The sequence below is a fragment of the Bos javanicus genome, chromosome 14 (genome assembly GCF_032452875.1).
Source record: "Bos javanicus breed banteng chromosome 14, ARS-OSU_banteng_1.0, whole genome shotgun sequence".
Lineage (NCBI taxonomy): Eukaryota > Metazoa > Chordata > Mammalia > Artiodactyla > Bovidae > Bos > Bos javanicus.
This window is the reverse complement of record NC_083881.1, coordinates 76,355,964-76,374,045: the sequence shown is the minus strand read 5'-3', so window position 1 is coordinate 76,374,045 and position 18,082 is coordinate 76,355,964. Positions and strand designations below refer to the sequence as shown.

Here is an 18,082-nt window from a genome sequence, read left to right as displayed (position 1 = left end):
GAGCAGAATTGTTGTGGGAGAGAAGGGTTTGCCTTGAACAACTAAGAGCTGCTGTTTAATAATTAATTTTCCGCTTCTGTTTTTAACACTTTGTTAGCATGTGTTATGTTTTAGTATGATAAGGGTTTATGATTCTTTCTTATTGGGCTGGATTATCTTGTCTCAAATATTCCTCTTTTTCCATTTAGTGTTATTTTGCTTTCCAAAGACTGTTGCTAATCTTTTCTTTTTTTTGGAAATCAATTTCTACATTGTTCAAGATTGAAAGTTAAATGAAAAAGTTCACTTTTAGACATCATATATTCCATGAATTCTGAATATCATATAAGAGACCAGAATTTACTCTCTCTGTACACATTCTCTTTTCTTCATGTTTTCTAAGTGTTGAGTACAGGTAGCACTGTGCATTTTTATTTCTTATGTTTTGTTATTGATATTTTCCCCAAAGTTGCTCTCCCCTGTAGTTGGTACAGAACTTGATTGGTTCTGTTTTGCTCCTACAGTTTGATTCATTTTAATAGTACTCATTTCTCTTCTTCCCACTGTTTACATCTCTTTCTTTAAAAATCTACCTGACCGTTCCATTACTCTTAATTATGTCTCCTTCCTCTGTTTCAATTAGAACTTTGCTGTGTAATTTTCTAATAGGTTTTCTTCAATAATCTATTCCCTTCCCAGTTTTAATTTGACTTTCTAAATTATGTCAGTGGATCTCAATGCTGGGTTATTTCTCCAGCAAGTGTGGAATGAATTCCTGGATCTTTTTGCAGTCCCCTACAGTACTGTCTTAAGAGTTAATGCCACTTTATATTTGACAAGAATTCTTTTGATATTAGCTGTATTTGCATAGGAAAAGGGAGATTGAATGGGGTCATTTTGAAGTTTTTATATAACCCATGTAGATATTCAGAATTTATTGTGTGGAGGAAAAATGTTTGTTCATGTTGATTTCTCTTTGCTTAAGTTTGGGTTATTGTTACATATATATTCTTATGTTTTTATTATTTAACATTCATCTCAAAAATACGAGCCACAAAAAGTATTATCTGTCTTATTTCCATCAGTACCTAATACGCTGCTTGGTGTGAATTAGGCTCTAAATAAACACAGTTGATGAGTTAATTGGGCGCTTGGTCATTTCTCAACAGATCATCTTACTGATTTTCCCTTTTCAGTTAATGGAGACTCACCCTCATCTGTACCGACTGATAATGCTCCCAGCACGGGTACTGCAATAGGATCTGGAGAACCCGCCTTGTCTTCAAATTGCACTAGTACTCCTGTTGAAGACCCTCCAGTTCAAGAAACACTGACCTCCTTGGAAAACAATGAATGTATTGTCTCTAACAGTGCAGCCTTTGGATCTGAAGCTCAAAGTACATTAGATCCTTCCACCTCCAGTTCTGCAAGTAGCTCTGCTTTTGAAGCAGCCAAATTAAGACAGCCCGACGGATGTGTGGAACCTGTCCGGCAGCAGTCTGGAGGTGCCAACACAGAAACGCTGCCATCAGGGTATGTTATTTATTTATTTTTTTTAAAGATTTGTGACTTACATTTAATTGCAACTTTTTGGTAATAACCTGAGTGTTGAATATGTATATGAAATTTTTCCTTTCAGTTATTTGAAATCTAAGTTGGAATCTAATTCATACAATTTATTTGCTACAAACCAAGTATTTTTTAAAAACTAAGAACAATTGCTAGTTATAGTTATAGCATGTGCTACATGACAGGAAGAGGAAAAAACCTTATATTAATTTGCAAGACTGTTGATTTGATTCTTGGCTTACTTTTAGAGAAGAGTGACCCTGACACACTCTATAATAGCCTCAGTTCTCTAGCTTTCTTTACTGTTGCCTCCCCAGGCTAAGCTTGAAGCAAGTAGCCATCTTTTTTTCTCAGTTTATACTCAGTGCTGGGAAGGATCTAATAAGCCTGCTGAGAAGCACTGTTAACGAACTCAGGTTTTCATTGAAAGTGAAAGTCACTCAGTTGTGTCCCTTCTCTTCGACCCCATGGACTATACAGTCCATGAAATTCTTCAGGCCAGAATACTGGAGTGGGTAGCCTTTCCCTTTTCCAGGGGATCTTCCCAACCCAGGAATCGAACTGGGGTCTCCTGTATTGCAGTCAGACTCTTTACCAGCTGAGCTACCAGGGAATAATTCTTCATCTTTTAATTTTCCATGGTAATAATTCAGCTTCCTATGATTTTCTTTAAAGAATATTCTGTGTATTCCATTTGGTCATCTCTCCCATATTCACTTAATATGTTTTGAGCTCCTTTGAGAATCGAGTGCTGCTGCTGATCTGACAGGAGGCAGCTTGCAGGTGGTAACGTGAGCTGTGGGGAGCAGCCCTGAATACAGATGAAGATCCTTCCTCTCCACCGCCACTCCCTGCCACCCTGCTCTGCTGCACGCCCCAGTTCCTGACAGGCCAGGGACTGAGACCAGTCCATGGCCCTAGAGTTGGGGACCCCTGGTGGATGCAGTGTCCTGTATCCAGGACAGTGTACACAGTCCTACCTCCTACAGCCGTTAGAACTGTCTCCTCTCGCAGCTGTGAAAACGGTGCCTCTGGTGGTCTCTGCCTCCGTGCCCTCATTCTCCCATCACAGCTGCTGTGCCCGCAACCCTTTCTGACTTTCTGAGCTGTTTTTCTCGGTGCTCTTTATTGGATTATAGAACTTTGCCTGTTGCCTGATTGTGGTTTCAGGCTTTGGTCTGCTCCTGAATGGGTGCTTCTCTTGAGTCTTGCATTCTCCCATCGCTTTAACTGTTAAATTTATATGTGCAGGCCAGACCTTTCTCTGAGCTTATTTTTATCCACTTACTGGAAATCTCCACTGTTTCCTGCAAGCATTTTTGGCCATGAAGTATCTTTCCTTGCTCTCAAAAACCTCTCATTGTTCCTTTGTCTTCTCTTTGACAACTTATCATTAGTCATTTATCTTAGTCTCACGTGTCTGCCCTTATGACATTGATATGTAAGAAGCTTTCCATACTGTCAAGAACCTCTGATCTGATGGGAGATAAAAGTAAGTAAATAGTCATTGACTGTACAATTTAATTAAAGCTAAGCTAGAGGTCCAAGTTTAGGGTGCTGTGGAGGGAGCGGAGCATGTGTAGAGGGGGTTAATAGGATATCCTGTGATACTGAGATCAAAGAATACTTTCTGGAAGAGATGACCCTTCAGTGGTTTCTAAAAGAGGAGTAGGCGTTAGCAAAGCAGCAAAGAAGGCACATGTGGTGCAAGATTTCATCTTTAGGGGAGCTATCTGCATGTTCAGCTCTCTGATACCCATACATGAATAAGCTGACCTCAGGAAGTGGTATTTTGTTACAGCTTGAGTTGAGCATTCGAGGAAGCAAGCTGTGTAATACTGAAGAATAAACAGCCCTCCGAAGAGTTTTGTATACCTGCTGAAGCTTTGGAGTCCTGCCCCCTCCACCCTCCTCCACTCCGGCCCCCAGAAACCATGGATAAACATACAGGAATTTTAAGCAGGAGAGTGGCACAGTCATATTTGCATTTAAAGATTATTCTAGAAGTGGTACAGACAGATGAGGAGTTAAGGAGACAAAGCAGAACAAAACAGACCAGGCTTTTGTAAATGAGAAAAGTGGGCACATTCCTGTTTAAAATGATAAGCACATAAACTTAATTCTGTGGGGCCAGGTAAATGCTTCTGTGTGCCTGTAGCCACTGTATGTGAACTTTGCATGAAGAGAAGTTTGTAGGAATCTACATGAGTGAGGAATCTAGACGAGTGATTTTCAAATCACAAGTTGCAGCCTGTTAATAGATTGTGACCAGCACTTGAAAGCATAATAAAGCAAATCAGTATTGACCAGATTGGAAACCTGGAGTGTGTTAAGTAAGCATTTTTTCCTGGCAGTTTGTTTTTCCGGTATGTTTTTGTGTGTATAAAATCTGTAGGTGAATAGCAGCCTAGGACAAACAGATATGTTTATATAAGATGTATTCTTACTAAAAGGTTAGAAGCAACTAACCTGAGTAAGAAATTAAAATAGACTGCCCCAAGGTGGATGCTAGTCTTCTGGGCTGATGTTACGATGGGTTGTGGGAATTAGCTGTGGGAGGTGGAATGCGAGAGTGGGGCCAAGGTTGGTTCTTCTGGCTTAGGCAGTACTTGGCTTCTGTAACCACCTTAGCAGTTTGCAAATCTACATCATCTTCCTTCTTTCCTCAGAAATCTTTCTTAGTTCCTGTATTTTATCTCTTTGGTGACTTATTTCACTGGTGCCCAGAATTACGAGCGTTCTGAAGGGAGCCTGTTCTAGCCTGGAGGGTTATCCAGCGTGGTCTGACATAAGCCCTTTGCATTTGCTCTCACTTCCGTGTGGAATGTTATTCCTCAGATATGTGCATGGCTCTGCCCAAATGTTACCTTATTCCAGAGGTCTTTCCTGATTCCCTCTGGCCAAATCAGGCCCCCCCGCCGTCCTTATCCCAAGCCCCTGCCTTATTTTTTTCCAACCTTCTGTTAAGAAAATTTACAAACATGCAGGAAAATGTAAAGAATTTTACAGTGAACACCTGTGTATCTGTCTATCACCAAGTTCTAGAGTTGACATTTTACTCTCTTTGCTTTATCGCATATCTCTGCACCTCTCCATTTGTCTAATGTTTAAGTCTAATTCAGTAAGTTGTAGTTGTACATTTTGCCCCTCAAAACTTCAGCTTGCATGTCATTCACTAGAGGTCAGTATTTGTTTATGGATTTTTAGGTAAAGTTTACATAGAAATGTGTAAGTCTTAAGTATGTCATTGATGAGTTTCGACAGGTGGAAATAACCCAAACCTTTATCAAAATTAGAGTGTTATCATCACCTTAGAAAGTTCTCTCAGGCCCCTTTCAGTCAACCCCCGCTCCCGCTTTTAGGGAGGCAACAGTGTACCTCCCTGCAAGTGTTTTTCCACAATAGATTATAGATTAGCTATGTTAAGTTGGTGGAACTTAACATAAACGGAATCAGTATAAACTCTTTTGAGTAGGGTCCTTTTAATCAGCATGGTGTTATTTGTATTACTTTTCAACACTTAAATCATTATGTGACGTATTTATGTGTTTATCAGTTTTCTCTCCACTGCACCGAAAAGGGAGCTTTATTTTGTCCGTTTCTGTATCCCTTGTGCCTAAGACGACACCTGCCATATAGCAGGTCCCAGTAAACGTAAGTGAACTAGTGCTTGATGCAATGGTTTTGAGTGAGTGAGCAATTGGGCAAAGGCCCTGGCTTGCAAATGCTTAGGAGGAAATTGTTAACAAGGTCAAAACCTACTGAAAATTCAAGTAAGATAAGAACTGAAAAGGCACCTTTGAATTTAGCAACAAAGAGATTATTTATTGTTGACCTTTGACAGAATGATTTCTGGGAAGGAGAGCTACATTCTGACTGCTGTGTGATGGAGTGAATGGGATGGGTGGAAATGTGATAGAAAACTGTTTGAAGGAGTGAGAAGTAGTGCATGCAGGTTTTTCCCTGTGAACACACGGGGAAAGAGGAATGTTTGGTAGAAGCAAGCAAGAAAAGACCCAATATTGAGGAGTAGTTTTTTGGTTTAAAAAATGAGAGTGACCTGAAGGGTGGGCAGGAGAGAGATTAGCAGGCCAAGCAGCAGCGGAGAGGGGCAGCCATTGACCGTGGTTTGTGAGAGCCCAGTCGTCATCCAGTCAGTAACTACATTCTGTCATTTTTACTGTAATACATTTAACAAAATTCTCCCACTCTTATTATTTCTTTCTTTTTTTAAAATAAGGTCTTTTTCAGCAGTAAGTTTTAGAAATGTGTGTATATGAGATAAGGAAGCCATATCTGAATACTAGGGACAGGAGAGTATTATGGTTGAAGGTGACATGTAGCAGTTATAAATTAGCACATATCCCTTTGAAATCGAAGAATTCTGTTGGGAAGTCCCATCACTCAGCCTGGTAACTTGTGCCTGTTTGTGGCAACCCACTCCAGTTTTCTTGCCTGGAGAATCCCAGAGACAGGGGAGCCTGGTGGGCTGCCGTCTATGGGGTCGCACAGGGTCGGACACGACTGAAGCGACTTAGCAGCAGCAGCAGCAGGAGTTTCCACTGCGGGGATGCTCTAGCCTCTAACCAGTTCTGTTCTGGCCCATTGCTGCTGCAGGACACACGGGCTCAGCTCTAGCTGGCTGTCACTGAGTCCCCGGCCAGGCCCGAGGCAAGCCCCTTACCCTTGTACCGCCTTCTCCCCCGCCAGCACCTTCTCTCCTCCCTGCTGCCCGACATTAGCTCTGGTCACCCCACACGCACGGGGGCTCCTTCTCGGCAGTGGTACTGCCCCAGAAGGTAAACTCTCACTCTGGGAGTGACAGTTTAGCAAGTTACCTCCCTGTGAACCAGCTTCTGGGGGAGGAGGAGAAGCACCCTGAGACCCTGGTCACTGGGGCGGGTGGTGGAATTAACCAGGCTCCTCCCCCGTGGGCCAGGAGTTCTTTGTTGCAAGAATGTTGTCAGCATAGCACAGCTGGGAACATGGCACATCCACAGCCTGGGTGACCTACCTCAGGAAGACACGGTGGGGCATGACAGGAGTTTTTGCTCTTACTATGTTAGTACCTACATAATAGTCCTGATTTTGCCTTTTGGCCCACAAAGTCTAAAATATTTACTGTCGAGTACTTCACAGAAAAAGGCTGCCTTCGCTTGATCTAATGAATGGAATGTAGAAAATTACAAAGATAATATCCAAAAGGGGGTCTGGTCTTCATATGATGTGTGTAGCAAGCAATTTAGTTTGAGTAAGATAAATTCTCTTTGGAGGAAAACCCTGAAATCTGGAAGCGATATGGAAAAATTAATTGGAAAAAGTAAGAACTAGTGGCCAGAATTATAGTTGGAACCTAAGTGCTTACTAAATATTGAATATTAAATTAGAAATATTTCCAGCTAACTTAGGATCAAATTAGAAATGGCTTCATAGCCCATTTTATGGATGGTGCACTAGGTTATGTACATTACACTCCTCTTACATTACACTCCTTGCAATTCAGGAGACCAGGTCTGGAAGATCCCCTGGAGAAGGAAATGGCAACCAGTCCAGGACACTTTCCCAGGGATGGAGAAGCCTGGCAGGCCATAGTCCCTGGGGTCGGAAAGATTTGGCCATGACTGAACAACTTTAAGTTTCACTTTTCTCTAATTAAAAAGAAGTCAGATTAAATTGAATCCTCGTGTTTGAGAAAGGAAAATATTTCCCATTTATTCTACTTTCAGCTGAGAACAAGAATGTTAAACTCAGAAATAGGAAGTTTTTGTTTTTAACGTTTGAAGTTTTTTCTTCTGTGCCATTCCAAGGAGAGAGTGGAGAGTGTAGAGGAGAGAACGAGGGTGGGGAGAGGAAGAGGTGGAGTGTGTCTGAGACGGAACAGAGAAAGACAAATGAGGATGTCCTTAAACTCAGAGGCGCACCAAAGACAAAAGAGGGGTAGCTATACACAGAAAGAAGACCCTGTATGCAGATGGAAAAAGGAACGTTCATGGAACTGTCTCACTACATACTTTAATGCAGTTTCTGCTAAAATCTTTTAGATGTGTATTTTTTTCAGTTGCCAAAAACAGATATTACTTAATTGACATTTTGTCCTTTGGGCATGATATTAGGGTGACAGGTCCTCAGCTCTTGATTAAATTTCTGTTTGTGATGATTTGGAATTCCATGAATTAGTCACTTTAAAAAACTTTGGGTGTTATTCTGTCTTCCTCTGCTAAATGTACTTACTGAGTTTCCAGTGTGTGCTGTGTGGTAAGTCGCTTCAGACATGTTCGATTCTGTGCGACCCAATGGACTGTAAGCCACCAGGCTCCCCTGTCCCTGGAATTCTCCATGCAAGGATACTGGAGTGGGTTGCCGTGCCCTTCCCCAGGGAATCTTCCCCACCCAGGGATTGAACCCACATCTCTCATGTCTCCTGCATTGGCAGGTGGGTTCCTTAGCACTAGCGCCCCCTGGGAAGCTGGGAAGTTTCCAGTACTGCTAATGAAAAGGGAATAATTAAGCATTTACAAAGCTCAAAAGAAACAACTTCATTTTGTGGGTATACATGACTCTTTAAAACGTACCTGTAATTTTTTGGCTTATAAAAAGGAATCGTTCTTCAGATAGTCTGTAGCTTATTCTTTTATTTCTGTATTTTTATTAAAGGTGGGAACAGAGAAAAGATCCTCATGGTAGAACCTACTACGTGGATCATAACACACGGACGACCACGTGGGAGAGGCCGCAGCCTCTGCCTCCAGGGTAAGGTAGCGTCTTCTCCAGCTTCAGCTGTGTTGTATACGTGGAATTTTAAAAGTTCAGTTAATGCAGTATAAAATGGTTCTTTCCTACTACATGTTACGTTTCCTTGATTTGCTTTTATGAATAGTAAATGTTCAGTAGATGAGATTTGTTACCCTGTATCTCATTTACAGTTAGTCTGAAGGGCTTCCTTAAGAGATTAAGAGATGTCGAACACTGGCATGAGTTTACTGAGAGGAGTTGCAGACTTCTGATCCAGTGTCAGTCCTTGCTATTTTTTTAAGGAATGAGAGTCATATTTAGGGCAATTTGTGTGTATGTTTCCTCATAGACAGGGATCTAAAGTATGCTGTTGCATGATATTTACGTAAGAGATCCTAGTGTTCAAAATTATTATCTAAAAGATCATTACAAGTAAAATTGTATTAATTATGGCTGAAGTTAATAGAGCATTTTAAATGAAGAGGCATTCCTATTATATACTAAATAAAGCTTGTGCTGTTAGGCTGTTATTCACTAACAGTCCTTCCAGATGCAACTCGGAGCTCGCCAATATAAACATTCAAAGTCCAGAAAATTAAAGGCAACAAGTGTGTTATCTCGTGAAATTGGTTGCTGAAAGGATATCGAAAGCCTATGAATTAATAATACAGATTGATAGGAGGTGAACGGAACCCTGGAGGGTAGGGGTTCAGGAGGACAGGGCGTCTTCTAGCTGGTGGAAAAGGGTATTCCGTTGGCTGAGAGAGGATTGAAACAAAGGCATGACGGGATGAGACGTCTGACACATTTGGGGCCCACCAGGAGTTGATTTGGCCCCTCGGATGGGTCCCTTGAAAGAAAGGAAAGTGAGGGTGAGGCTGGAGAAGGGCAGTGAGGCTGAGGTGGTGACTGGGTTCATTGTTTTGCCATGCCAGCAAACGGTGATAGGCAGAATGGCATGGCTCCATCTGCACTTTGGTTCAGCAGAAGTGTAGCCGCAAAAGGTGGATTAAAAAGCTGTACAAGTTGAGTTAAAACCCTTCACATGGACAGGGATGATAGAGGCAGATTGCTTGGTATACAGTTAGCACTCAGTGAATATTTATCAAAGAAAGAGGGAGAGTAGTCACATGGATAGTGTTCAGTCTATGACCTCTTTTTTAGACAGTCCTTAGAAATCATGTATGGGAAGAATGGGAAGGTAATTTAGCTAAATAGATAGCAAGTTACATGTCTGTAATTTTTCTGAAGAATATCAATATTTACATTCTTTTGAACTCATCATCTCTTGGACTTGATTTTTAAATTATTTAGGTAACATGTTGCTTAACTACTTTCCAGTTTCTTATATAAAGAGATGGTTGTTTATTTTCATTTTCACTGCTGCTCCGTTTATCTTTGCTAGTTGGGAAAGAAGAGTCGATGACCGGGGCAGAGTGTATTACGTGGACCATAACACCAGGACAACCACCTGGCAGCGGCCCACCATGGAGTCGGTGCGGAACTTTGAGCAGTGGCAGTCCCAGCGGAGCCAGCTGCAGGGAGCTATGCAGCAGTTCAACCAGCGATACCTCTACTCGGTAATTAGGAAATTACAGGCGTTAACGCATCTTTTTCTTCCAGACATCTTCCCTGTTCTCCCTTAGTGACTTTTCTTAAATGTTATAGATTGTAAGATCATTTTTAGTTGATCTTTAATAACTAATTCACATTTCTGATATGCATAAGCACTTTAAGTTTTTTTTAATCCTAGTTTACATAGCTATACACTCATGCTTTTGTCCTTATTAAGAGGTAGTCTCATAAATGCAGTTTCTTAATAATATAATTTGTCTTGGTCAGTTCCCAATCTTCTACTTTCGGTTATAATCATTTTGTTTGCTTTAAACAAACCTGGTTGCCTCCTGACTTTACTTAAGGCCAGTCTGGCCATATCCCAGCTATCCTGGTTCCATCCCAGCTTTGTAGAGATGCTGTCATCTGTTTTGGCCCACTAAATATGTATTCCTGGGATCGGAGATAGTTTTGTCCAAAAAAATTTAATGCTGTCTGAAAATTTGATCAATTGGTGATTTACTGCCATAAGCAAGCATCCACGGGAGTGTGGAGGATGGGGGGAGGATTTCTGTCTAAATAGATTTGATCTCAAGAAGTAGAACGTATAAATCTCAAGTACTGGGCATCTCTAGGTAGTGTTTCAGGGCAGCTTGAAACCCCAAAATGTGGAAAGAAATTAGGAAAGATACACAAAGAAAACAGCTCTTCAGAATCCTGCCTTGGGCAGGCTCATTCAGCTCTGCGTTTTTGGGAGGTTAAGTAGCAAGGTTTGGTTGCTCTCATTTGCAGGTTGGTCCACTCTCCTGGTTGTCTGATCATCAGAGAGTGGGCCGGCCCAGCCTGCTCAGCATCTCGTGTGGTCAGTTCTTGGTTCCTGAGTAGCTTGTGCAGAAATCTATGGGGATGTTCCACCGTTTAGCTGTATGTACTAAACAGATTGTGTGTGTGCATTTGTTTTGGTTGGACTTTGCTGTATCTGTGGAAAACCTTGGGGAAACAGGGCGGAATTAGGTAATAGTGTGCATCAGAAGTGTGCTCTTCTGCAGAAACAGAATATCCTAAGGTTGAGATTTAGTTGTCTAAATGATATTGAGTACAATTTATAGTATCTGTTATGAAGTTATAAAATATTTATCAAGATGTATATATTGTATCATTAAGAAATGATTTTTCAGGTAATAAGTTTTTGTCTTTCTTTAAAAACTGATGGTAAAAATGTTTATTTTCTTTGAATATATTTCTGAGTTGTCATAATATGTGAGCATTAATATGTTTTTATGTATGTTTGAATATATAAAATATACTAATACAAAGGTAAAAGTTTATTTTTACAAAGATAATTCTGGAGTTTAATATTATTATGTTAGTAGACATTTGTTTTAAAGAGAACTGTGGTAATTATTCTGTTTTTCAGCAAATAATGTTACCTCATTTAAACACTACAATTTTCTATATGTTATTCTCTCATGTCATTTCACTCTTATGGACTGTTACAGAAGGGCTAAGAGATTAAAGTGCTAATGTTGATACATTATTTGTAAATCATTGTAGAAAAACTAATAATTTATCACTTATTTAACTCCTCTTAACTCATGACAATTTTAGAATTCTGTGCCTTGAAATTACTATATTCACATTTCTTTATCATATTTTTTAGAAAATGACTATTAAATGTGATTCAGCCAAGTGCTTAGTTTATGCTTTTATATTAAAAATCTGTTCTTTTAACTTCTCCTAATCCTTTTCTCCATTCAGGCTTCAATGTTAGCGGCAGAAAATGACCCATACGGGCCTTTGCCACCAGGCTGGGGTAAGCTAATGTGTTGTTGATAAAAATATTGAAATGTATATATAGCAAATAGTTATTAAATGCCATGCTCACTCTTTTTTAGAAAAAAGAGTGGATTCAACAGACAGAGTTTACTTCGTGAATCATAACACAAAAACAACCCAGTGGGAAGACCCCAGAACTCAAGGGTATGTATATCCTGGAGCCTTACTTAAGTGAGCTTACGTGTCGGGAGACAGAATCAAGTGAACCTCAACTCAGACGTTTTTAGCACCTTGAAAATGTTCACCTTGTGTCTCTGTGACTTTTATCTTTTAGTTTGCAGAATGAAGAACCCCTGCCAGAAGGTTGGGAAATTAGGTATACCCGGGAAGGTGTGCGGTACTTTGTTGATCATAATACAAGAACAACAACATTCAAAGATCCTCGCAATGGGAAGTCATCTGTGTAAGTGAAGTTCTGAGATGCTGTTTAATGAGAACATAAAGTTTGACTTCTAATTTAGCCTCAAGCAAATTTTACATTATGTATCGAAAAAATCTACGCAAGTAATAATCTAATATACCTGTTTTGCTCTACTGTATATATTATAGAGTGGATTTGTGGCATATAATTCCTTAAGAAGAACAATAGTAAATATTTATCTAGTGATTACTATGTGCCAAGGATTCTTCTAAGCACTTAATTTATATAAAGCACTAATTTATATAAGCTTTTATCTTCTAACAGTTCCTTGAGGTTGATACCCTTACTTTCCAAGTGTGGAAACTGAGGCCTAGGGAGCATAACTGACTTATGCAAAGTCATACAGCAAGTGATGAGAGTGGTTTCAGACCAAGGCAGTCTGTCCACGGAATGTGTGCTCTTAACAGGCACATCCTGCCTCTGCAACATCAAGGACTGAGACATTTAACACGGTTTTCCTGGTAAAAATAGCTTAATTAAGTATTTGAAAGGTCTCTCCTTCATCCTTATTCTTAGATGTGATGTCTTTACATTACTAAGAAAATGGAAGCAGCCATTAAAGTTATTCATGAATTCCTACTGTTACATCTCTCTACCAGTCAGCATCTGTCTTCCCTCTTCATCCTGAAGTTAAATTGTCGTTATTCCTGTCAAAGGCCAATCCCTCTGCTGGTGCTCCAGATCTTTCCCCTGTCTTCCGATTAGCTACTCCAACAGTAATTTTCATACCATCCATCTTTCTCTGCTGTATCATTCCCATCAGGTGTTACTTCTCTGAGATTAGAAATGGACAAATGGAAAGCCATGATTCATCACCTTATGAGTCCATTTAATGGAGAATTCATTTTTATTGCTACCTCTACAAGAAAACTCGGAGAAGGCAATGGCACCCCACTCCAGTACTCTTGTCTGGAAAATCCCATGGACAGAGGAGCCTGGTAGGTCGCAGTCCATGGAGTCGCTAAGAGTCGGACACGACTGAGCGACTTCACTTTCACTTTTCACTTTCATGCACTGGAGGAGGAAATGGCAACCCACTCCAGTGTTCTTGCCTGGAGAATCCCAGGGACGGGGGAGCCTGGTGGGCTGCAGTCTATGGGGTCGCACAGAGTCGGACACGACTGAAGTGACTTAGCAGTAGCAGCACAAGAAAACTACCTGAACGACTTGCCTGTGTAATTGCTGTTTCTAGTTTCTCTCTCAAACCAACAACAAGAAAGTTTCACTGACCCTGACTGACCTTACTAAGGGGACCAGTGTCCTCCACTTGGCTAGTCCCTAGGTTGGTTTACAACTCTGTCTAATTTGACACAGTCAGGAGTATTTGAAGGAAGTTTCTCTCTCCTGAGAAGTAGTACAGGGACTCTGCTTCCTGATTACCTTCTGCCTGTCTGGTCTTACTTCTTCCTCTTCCTTTTTGTGGGTGACGGGGGACCCTTCTTTCCTGTCAGCCTGTTAACATTGACCTACCCAAAGTGCCTCCTCAGATCTCTTCTCTCTGCTATCTATACTCATTCTCTGGGTGAATCTTACCCAGCTCACAAATGTTTTTCTCTAGCGTTTCACTTGTAATTTTGTTGCTACTTACTTGATAGCTATTCTTAACTTCTTCCTGATAACTACCATCAGTCAGACTTATTCTTCCTGGGATATTTCCCATCTCAATGGAAGGGACCTCCACTCTTAGGTGTGTTTGAGCCAAAAATCTTGGAATTGTCCTTGACTACTCTCTCTCTCACGTCACATACATCATGAGTTCCAGTTACATCAGCTTCGAATGTATTCAGGACCAGCTGTGTCTCACATCCACTGCCGTCACTTTGGTCCAAGCTACCGTGGTCTCTCACCCGGAGTGCTTCTCTGAGTATCACTCTGCTTTCTACCTACACTTCGTGTAACACTGTCCCCCATACAAGACTTTTTACTTTTTTATTTTTTCTTTTAAGTAAGAAGTTACTCCACAAAACCCTTCCGTCGCTTCCATCTTAATCTGAATAAAAAAGCAGAGTACTTGACTGTGGCCTCTAAGCCCTTGGAGCATCTGACCCCTGTCACCTTGTCAGCCTCACGTCTGACATTTCTCCTCATTCACTCTGCCTCAGCTTCCCTAGCAACTTAGCTGTATCTCAGACATCTGAGGCTTCCTCGTCTGGGCTCTGATTTCCTCTGGTTGGCATACGCTTTTCCCCAATAGTACCTGTATGACTTACGCCCTCCATGTTTTCTGCTCAGACGCTGTTCTGTCTATGAATCCTACTCTGTTTATTCTGTTCACAGTTGAAAAATTCTTCTCTGCACTTCACTCCTTGTCCTTTTTTCATCTTTTTTTCCCTTTTTTAGGAGCGGGAATGGTGACACGTTTATGCTCTTCTAACACTAAATGTATAGTTTACTTTTTCATTGTCTCTTGTCTGTTCTCTTCACTAGTACATAGACCACACAGAAAGAGGTGTTGTTTTTCAGTTTGTTTTATCAGCCAGTAGTACTCTGTCTAGAACAGTACAGGGTACATACTGAGCATTTTGTAAATATTTGTAGAATGAATTCAGTTGAAGCTGACAGCAGAAGAGAACATTTTCCATCCATTCCAAAATGTTCCCTAGGAATGTAAAAGTTCTTTATGCCTGTCTCGTAGGCTGTCGCTCAGTGGGCAAAAGACCCAGGTGCTCTCAGTGTGAATAGAACTTCCCCTAAATGCCGCCCACCCTGCTTTTTCCCTCACTGACCTACTGAGCTGGGTGACCTGGACATCACTTCCTAGGAGCTCAATTTTGCTTTGCTTACTCTCTCCAGCAGTATTTCTTTTGATTTCAGATTAACTTTAACATGTGATAGAATATCCTTTCCTGTCTCTTCTACCTAGAGCCTCTTGTCCTCCCCTCCTTGGATTTAAGGGTTAGCAAGTTTTTTTTTTAAATAGTCATAGACTTTCATATTTAACTAACTTTTTAATATAACATAACATTTAATATTTGCACTCTAATTCATGGTTAAAATCTAAAATGTGGTGGAAAGTATAACCCCAGAAAAAGCAATATATACCATCGGCAACAAGTCCTGGTGCCAATCCTGGTGTTATGACACAATTCAGCTTTATATTTTCTTTATATTATAGGTATTATGCCTATCGCCCCCTTCCCCATCTATATTCCTGCAAATTCAAGTGTTAGTTTATATTTTCTAATAAAAATGTAAATCTCATTATGTTAGTGAGAAGTAATCCTTTGAAACATATATTTTTTTCACCTGCAACACTGTATTAGAAGTGCTGGGTTATTTGAAAATCTATCCTTTTTTTTTAATATCTTTTAAATTTTTTAAAAATTTCATTTTATATTGGAGTATATTTAATTTATAATATTGTGTTAGTTTCAGGTATTTAGCAGAGTGATTTAGTTATACATATCCACTCTAATATTCTTGCCTGGGAAATTCCATGGACAGAGAAGCCTGGCGGGCTGCAGTCCCTGGGGCTGCAGAGTAGGACACGATTGAGCACACATGCACGCATCAGGTCAGTGCAGTCACTCAGTCTTGTCTGACCCTTTGCGACCCCATGGACTGCGGCACGCCAGGCCCCCCGTCCATCACTAACTCCCGGAGTTTACTCAGACTCGTGTCCATTGAGTCGGTGATGCCATCCAACCATCTCATTTTCTGTCGTCTCCTCCTCCTGCCTTCAATCTTTCCCAGCATCAGGGTTTTTTCAAATGAGTCAGTTCTTCGGATCGGGTGGCCAAAGTATTGGAGTTTCAGTTTCAATATTAGTCCTTCCAATGAATATTCAGGACTGATTTCCTTTAGGATGGACTGGTTGGATCTCCTTGCAGTCCAAGGGACTCTCAAGAGTCTTCTCCAACACCACAATTCATAAGCGTCAATTCTTTGGCGCTCAGCTTTCTTTATGGTCCAATTCTCACATCCATAGATGACTACTGGAAAAACCGTTGCCTTGACTAGATGGACCTTTGTTGGCAAAGTAATGTCTCTGCTTTGTAATATGCTGTCTAGGTTGGTCATAACTTTTCTTCCAAGGAGTAAGCATCATTTAATTTCATGGCTGTAATCACCATCTGCAGTGCTTTTAGAGCCCCCAAAAATAAAGTCTGCCACTGTTTCCCCATCTATTTGCCATGAAGTGATGGGACCAGATGCCAGGATCTTAGTTTTCTGAATGTTGAGCTTTAAGCCAACTTTTTCACTCTCCTCTTTCACTTTCATCAAGAGGCTTTTTGGTTCTTCTTCGCTTTCTGCCATAAGGGTGGTGTCATCTGCATATCTGAGGTTATTAGCATTTCTCCCACCAATCTTGATTCCAGCTTGTGCTTTGTCCAGCCCAGTGTTTCTCATGATGCACTCTGCATGTAAGTTAAATAAGCAGGGTGACAATAAACAGCCTTGATGTACTCCTTTCCCTATTTGGAACCTCTGTTGTTCCATGTCCAGTTCTAACTGTTGCTTCCTGACATGCATGCATACATATATCTGTTCTTTTTCAGATTCTTTTCCCATATAGGCTATTACAGAGTATTGAGTAGAGTTCCCTGTGCTATATATATAGTAGGTCTTTGTTGCCTATTTTAGTTTATTATTTTTTAATTTTAATTAAAAAAGTTTTTTTCATTTTTGCCAGGCAAAAGTATCTTTGTGTGGATTTATATTCCACACCTCTCCCCCACAAAGAAAGATAGCTATAATGTGCTAAAGGGATTCTTTTAATCTCTAGCTAAATTTTAGATACTTACATAAGTTCTCTGAAACTTTTCAAAGAGAGGTTAAACTATTGATAATTAGGCTTATTTGGTATGTTGAATTACATGGGCCGCTACTGCTGCTGCTAAGTCGCTTCAGTCGTGTCCGACTCTGTGTGACCCCATAGACTGTAGCCCACCAGGCTCCCCCGTCCCTGGGATTCTCCAGGCAAGAACACTGGAGTGGGTTGCCATTTCCTTCTCCAATGCATGAAAGTGAAAAGTGAAAGTGAAGTCGTTCAGTCGTGTCCCACTCCCAGCGACCCCATGGACTGCAGCCTACCAGGCTCCTTTGTCCGTGGGATTTTCCAGGCAAGAGTACTGGAGTGGGGTGCCATTGCCTTCTCCGAATTACATGGGAAGCACTGTCAAATGTAATGATAAAACTTCTTAGATTCTACAGCTAAATGTTAATTAATGTAAATGTTCTAGAAATTATATGGCATTCCTCAAATTGGGTATATCCTGGAATAGTGTTGCGTCATAATTTTAGTTTATCTTAAGATGTTATATGTTGCATAAATAGCCAGATTTCTTTTTCAGTTGCATTGCAGTTGATTCTTTAATCATGCCGTTTCAATTCTTTGACATTTATATTACTTTGATGCTTTTACAAATATGAAGATCTTCCAGAAGATTCATAGAGAGGACTTTTTTACAAATATAGGTTTCTAATAACTTTTAGATCATACCACTTAACTGAGTAAGAAATTACAGAATTCTAATGGAAAACCTGATGGCTTCATAAACTGCTAATAAGAGATCAAGACCAATAAGAATAATTACATGGGACTGAAAGAACAATACGATTTATGTTTTAAATGCTTTTTTTGTCTGAAATACTACTGGCTTTTAATATTTGTTTTCCAGATATGAGAAAACTTTTCCCATTATGCTAACTGTAACTATGTATAATATACATATATATTTAAATTCTATCACATATTTTCACTGTTTTGTACATTTTTTATTTATTTGGAGTTACTCACATATTGAATATTGTTCCTGCGTCTTCACTCTGTTACGTGGGAATTTCCTCCTCTTAAAAATATTTTTTACTATTACCCTTTAGTTTGTTATGCTAATGACAAATCTGTTTTTTGTTTTTCTATAAATGCTTTCATTTTTTCCCAAAAGATGTTTTTGCTTATATACAGTTCTTTTGTTTGTTGTTATATGTTCCTAGCACAGTAAGTAGCTTCTTTATGTGTTGTATCCTTTAAGTACATTAACTAACTGC

At 40.2% G+C, this 18,082-nt stretch overlaps 1 protein-coding gene across 7 annotated transcripts in view; it reads left to right on the top strand.

Annotated features, from left to right (window-relative positions):
- Positions 1–18,082, top strand: part of WWP1 (WW domain containing E3 ubiquitin protein ligase 1) — a 137,733-nt gene that overhangs the window by 84,869 nt on the left and 34,782 nt on the right. For all 7 annotated transcript variants that reach the window (XM_061439438.1, XM_061439439.1, XM_061439440.1 and 4 more), the window contains 6 exons: positions 1,176–1,512; positions 8,203–8,298; positions 9,686–9,860; positions 11,593–11,647; positions 11,730–11,814; positions 11,945–12,073. In XM_061439438.1, the coding sequence (XP_061295422.1) occupies positions 1,176–1,512; positions 8,203–8,298; positions 9,686–9,860; positions 11,593–11,647; positions 11,730–11,814; positions 11,945–12,073 (877 nt within the window). The remainder of the gene's footprint in view (positions 1–1,175; positions 1,513–8,202; positions 8,299–9,685; positions 9,861–11,592; positions 11,648–11,729; positions 11,815–11,944; positions 12,074–18,082) is intronic.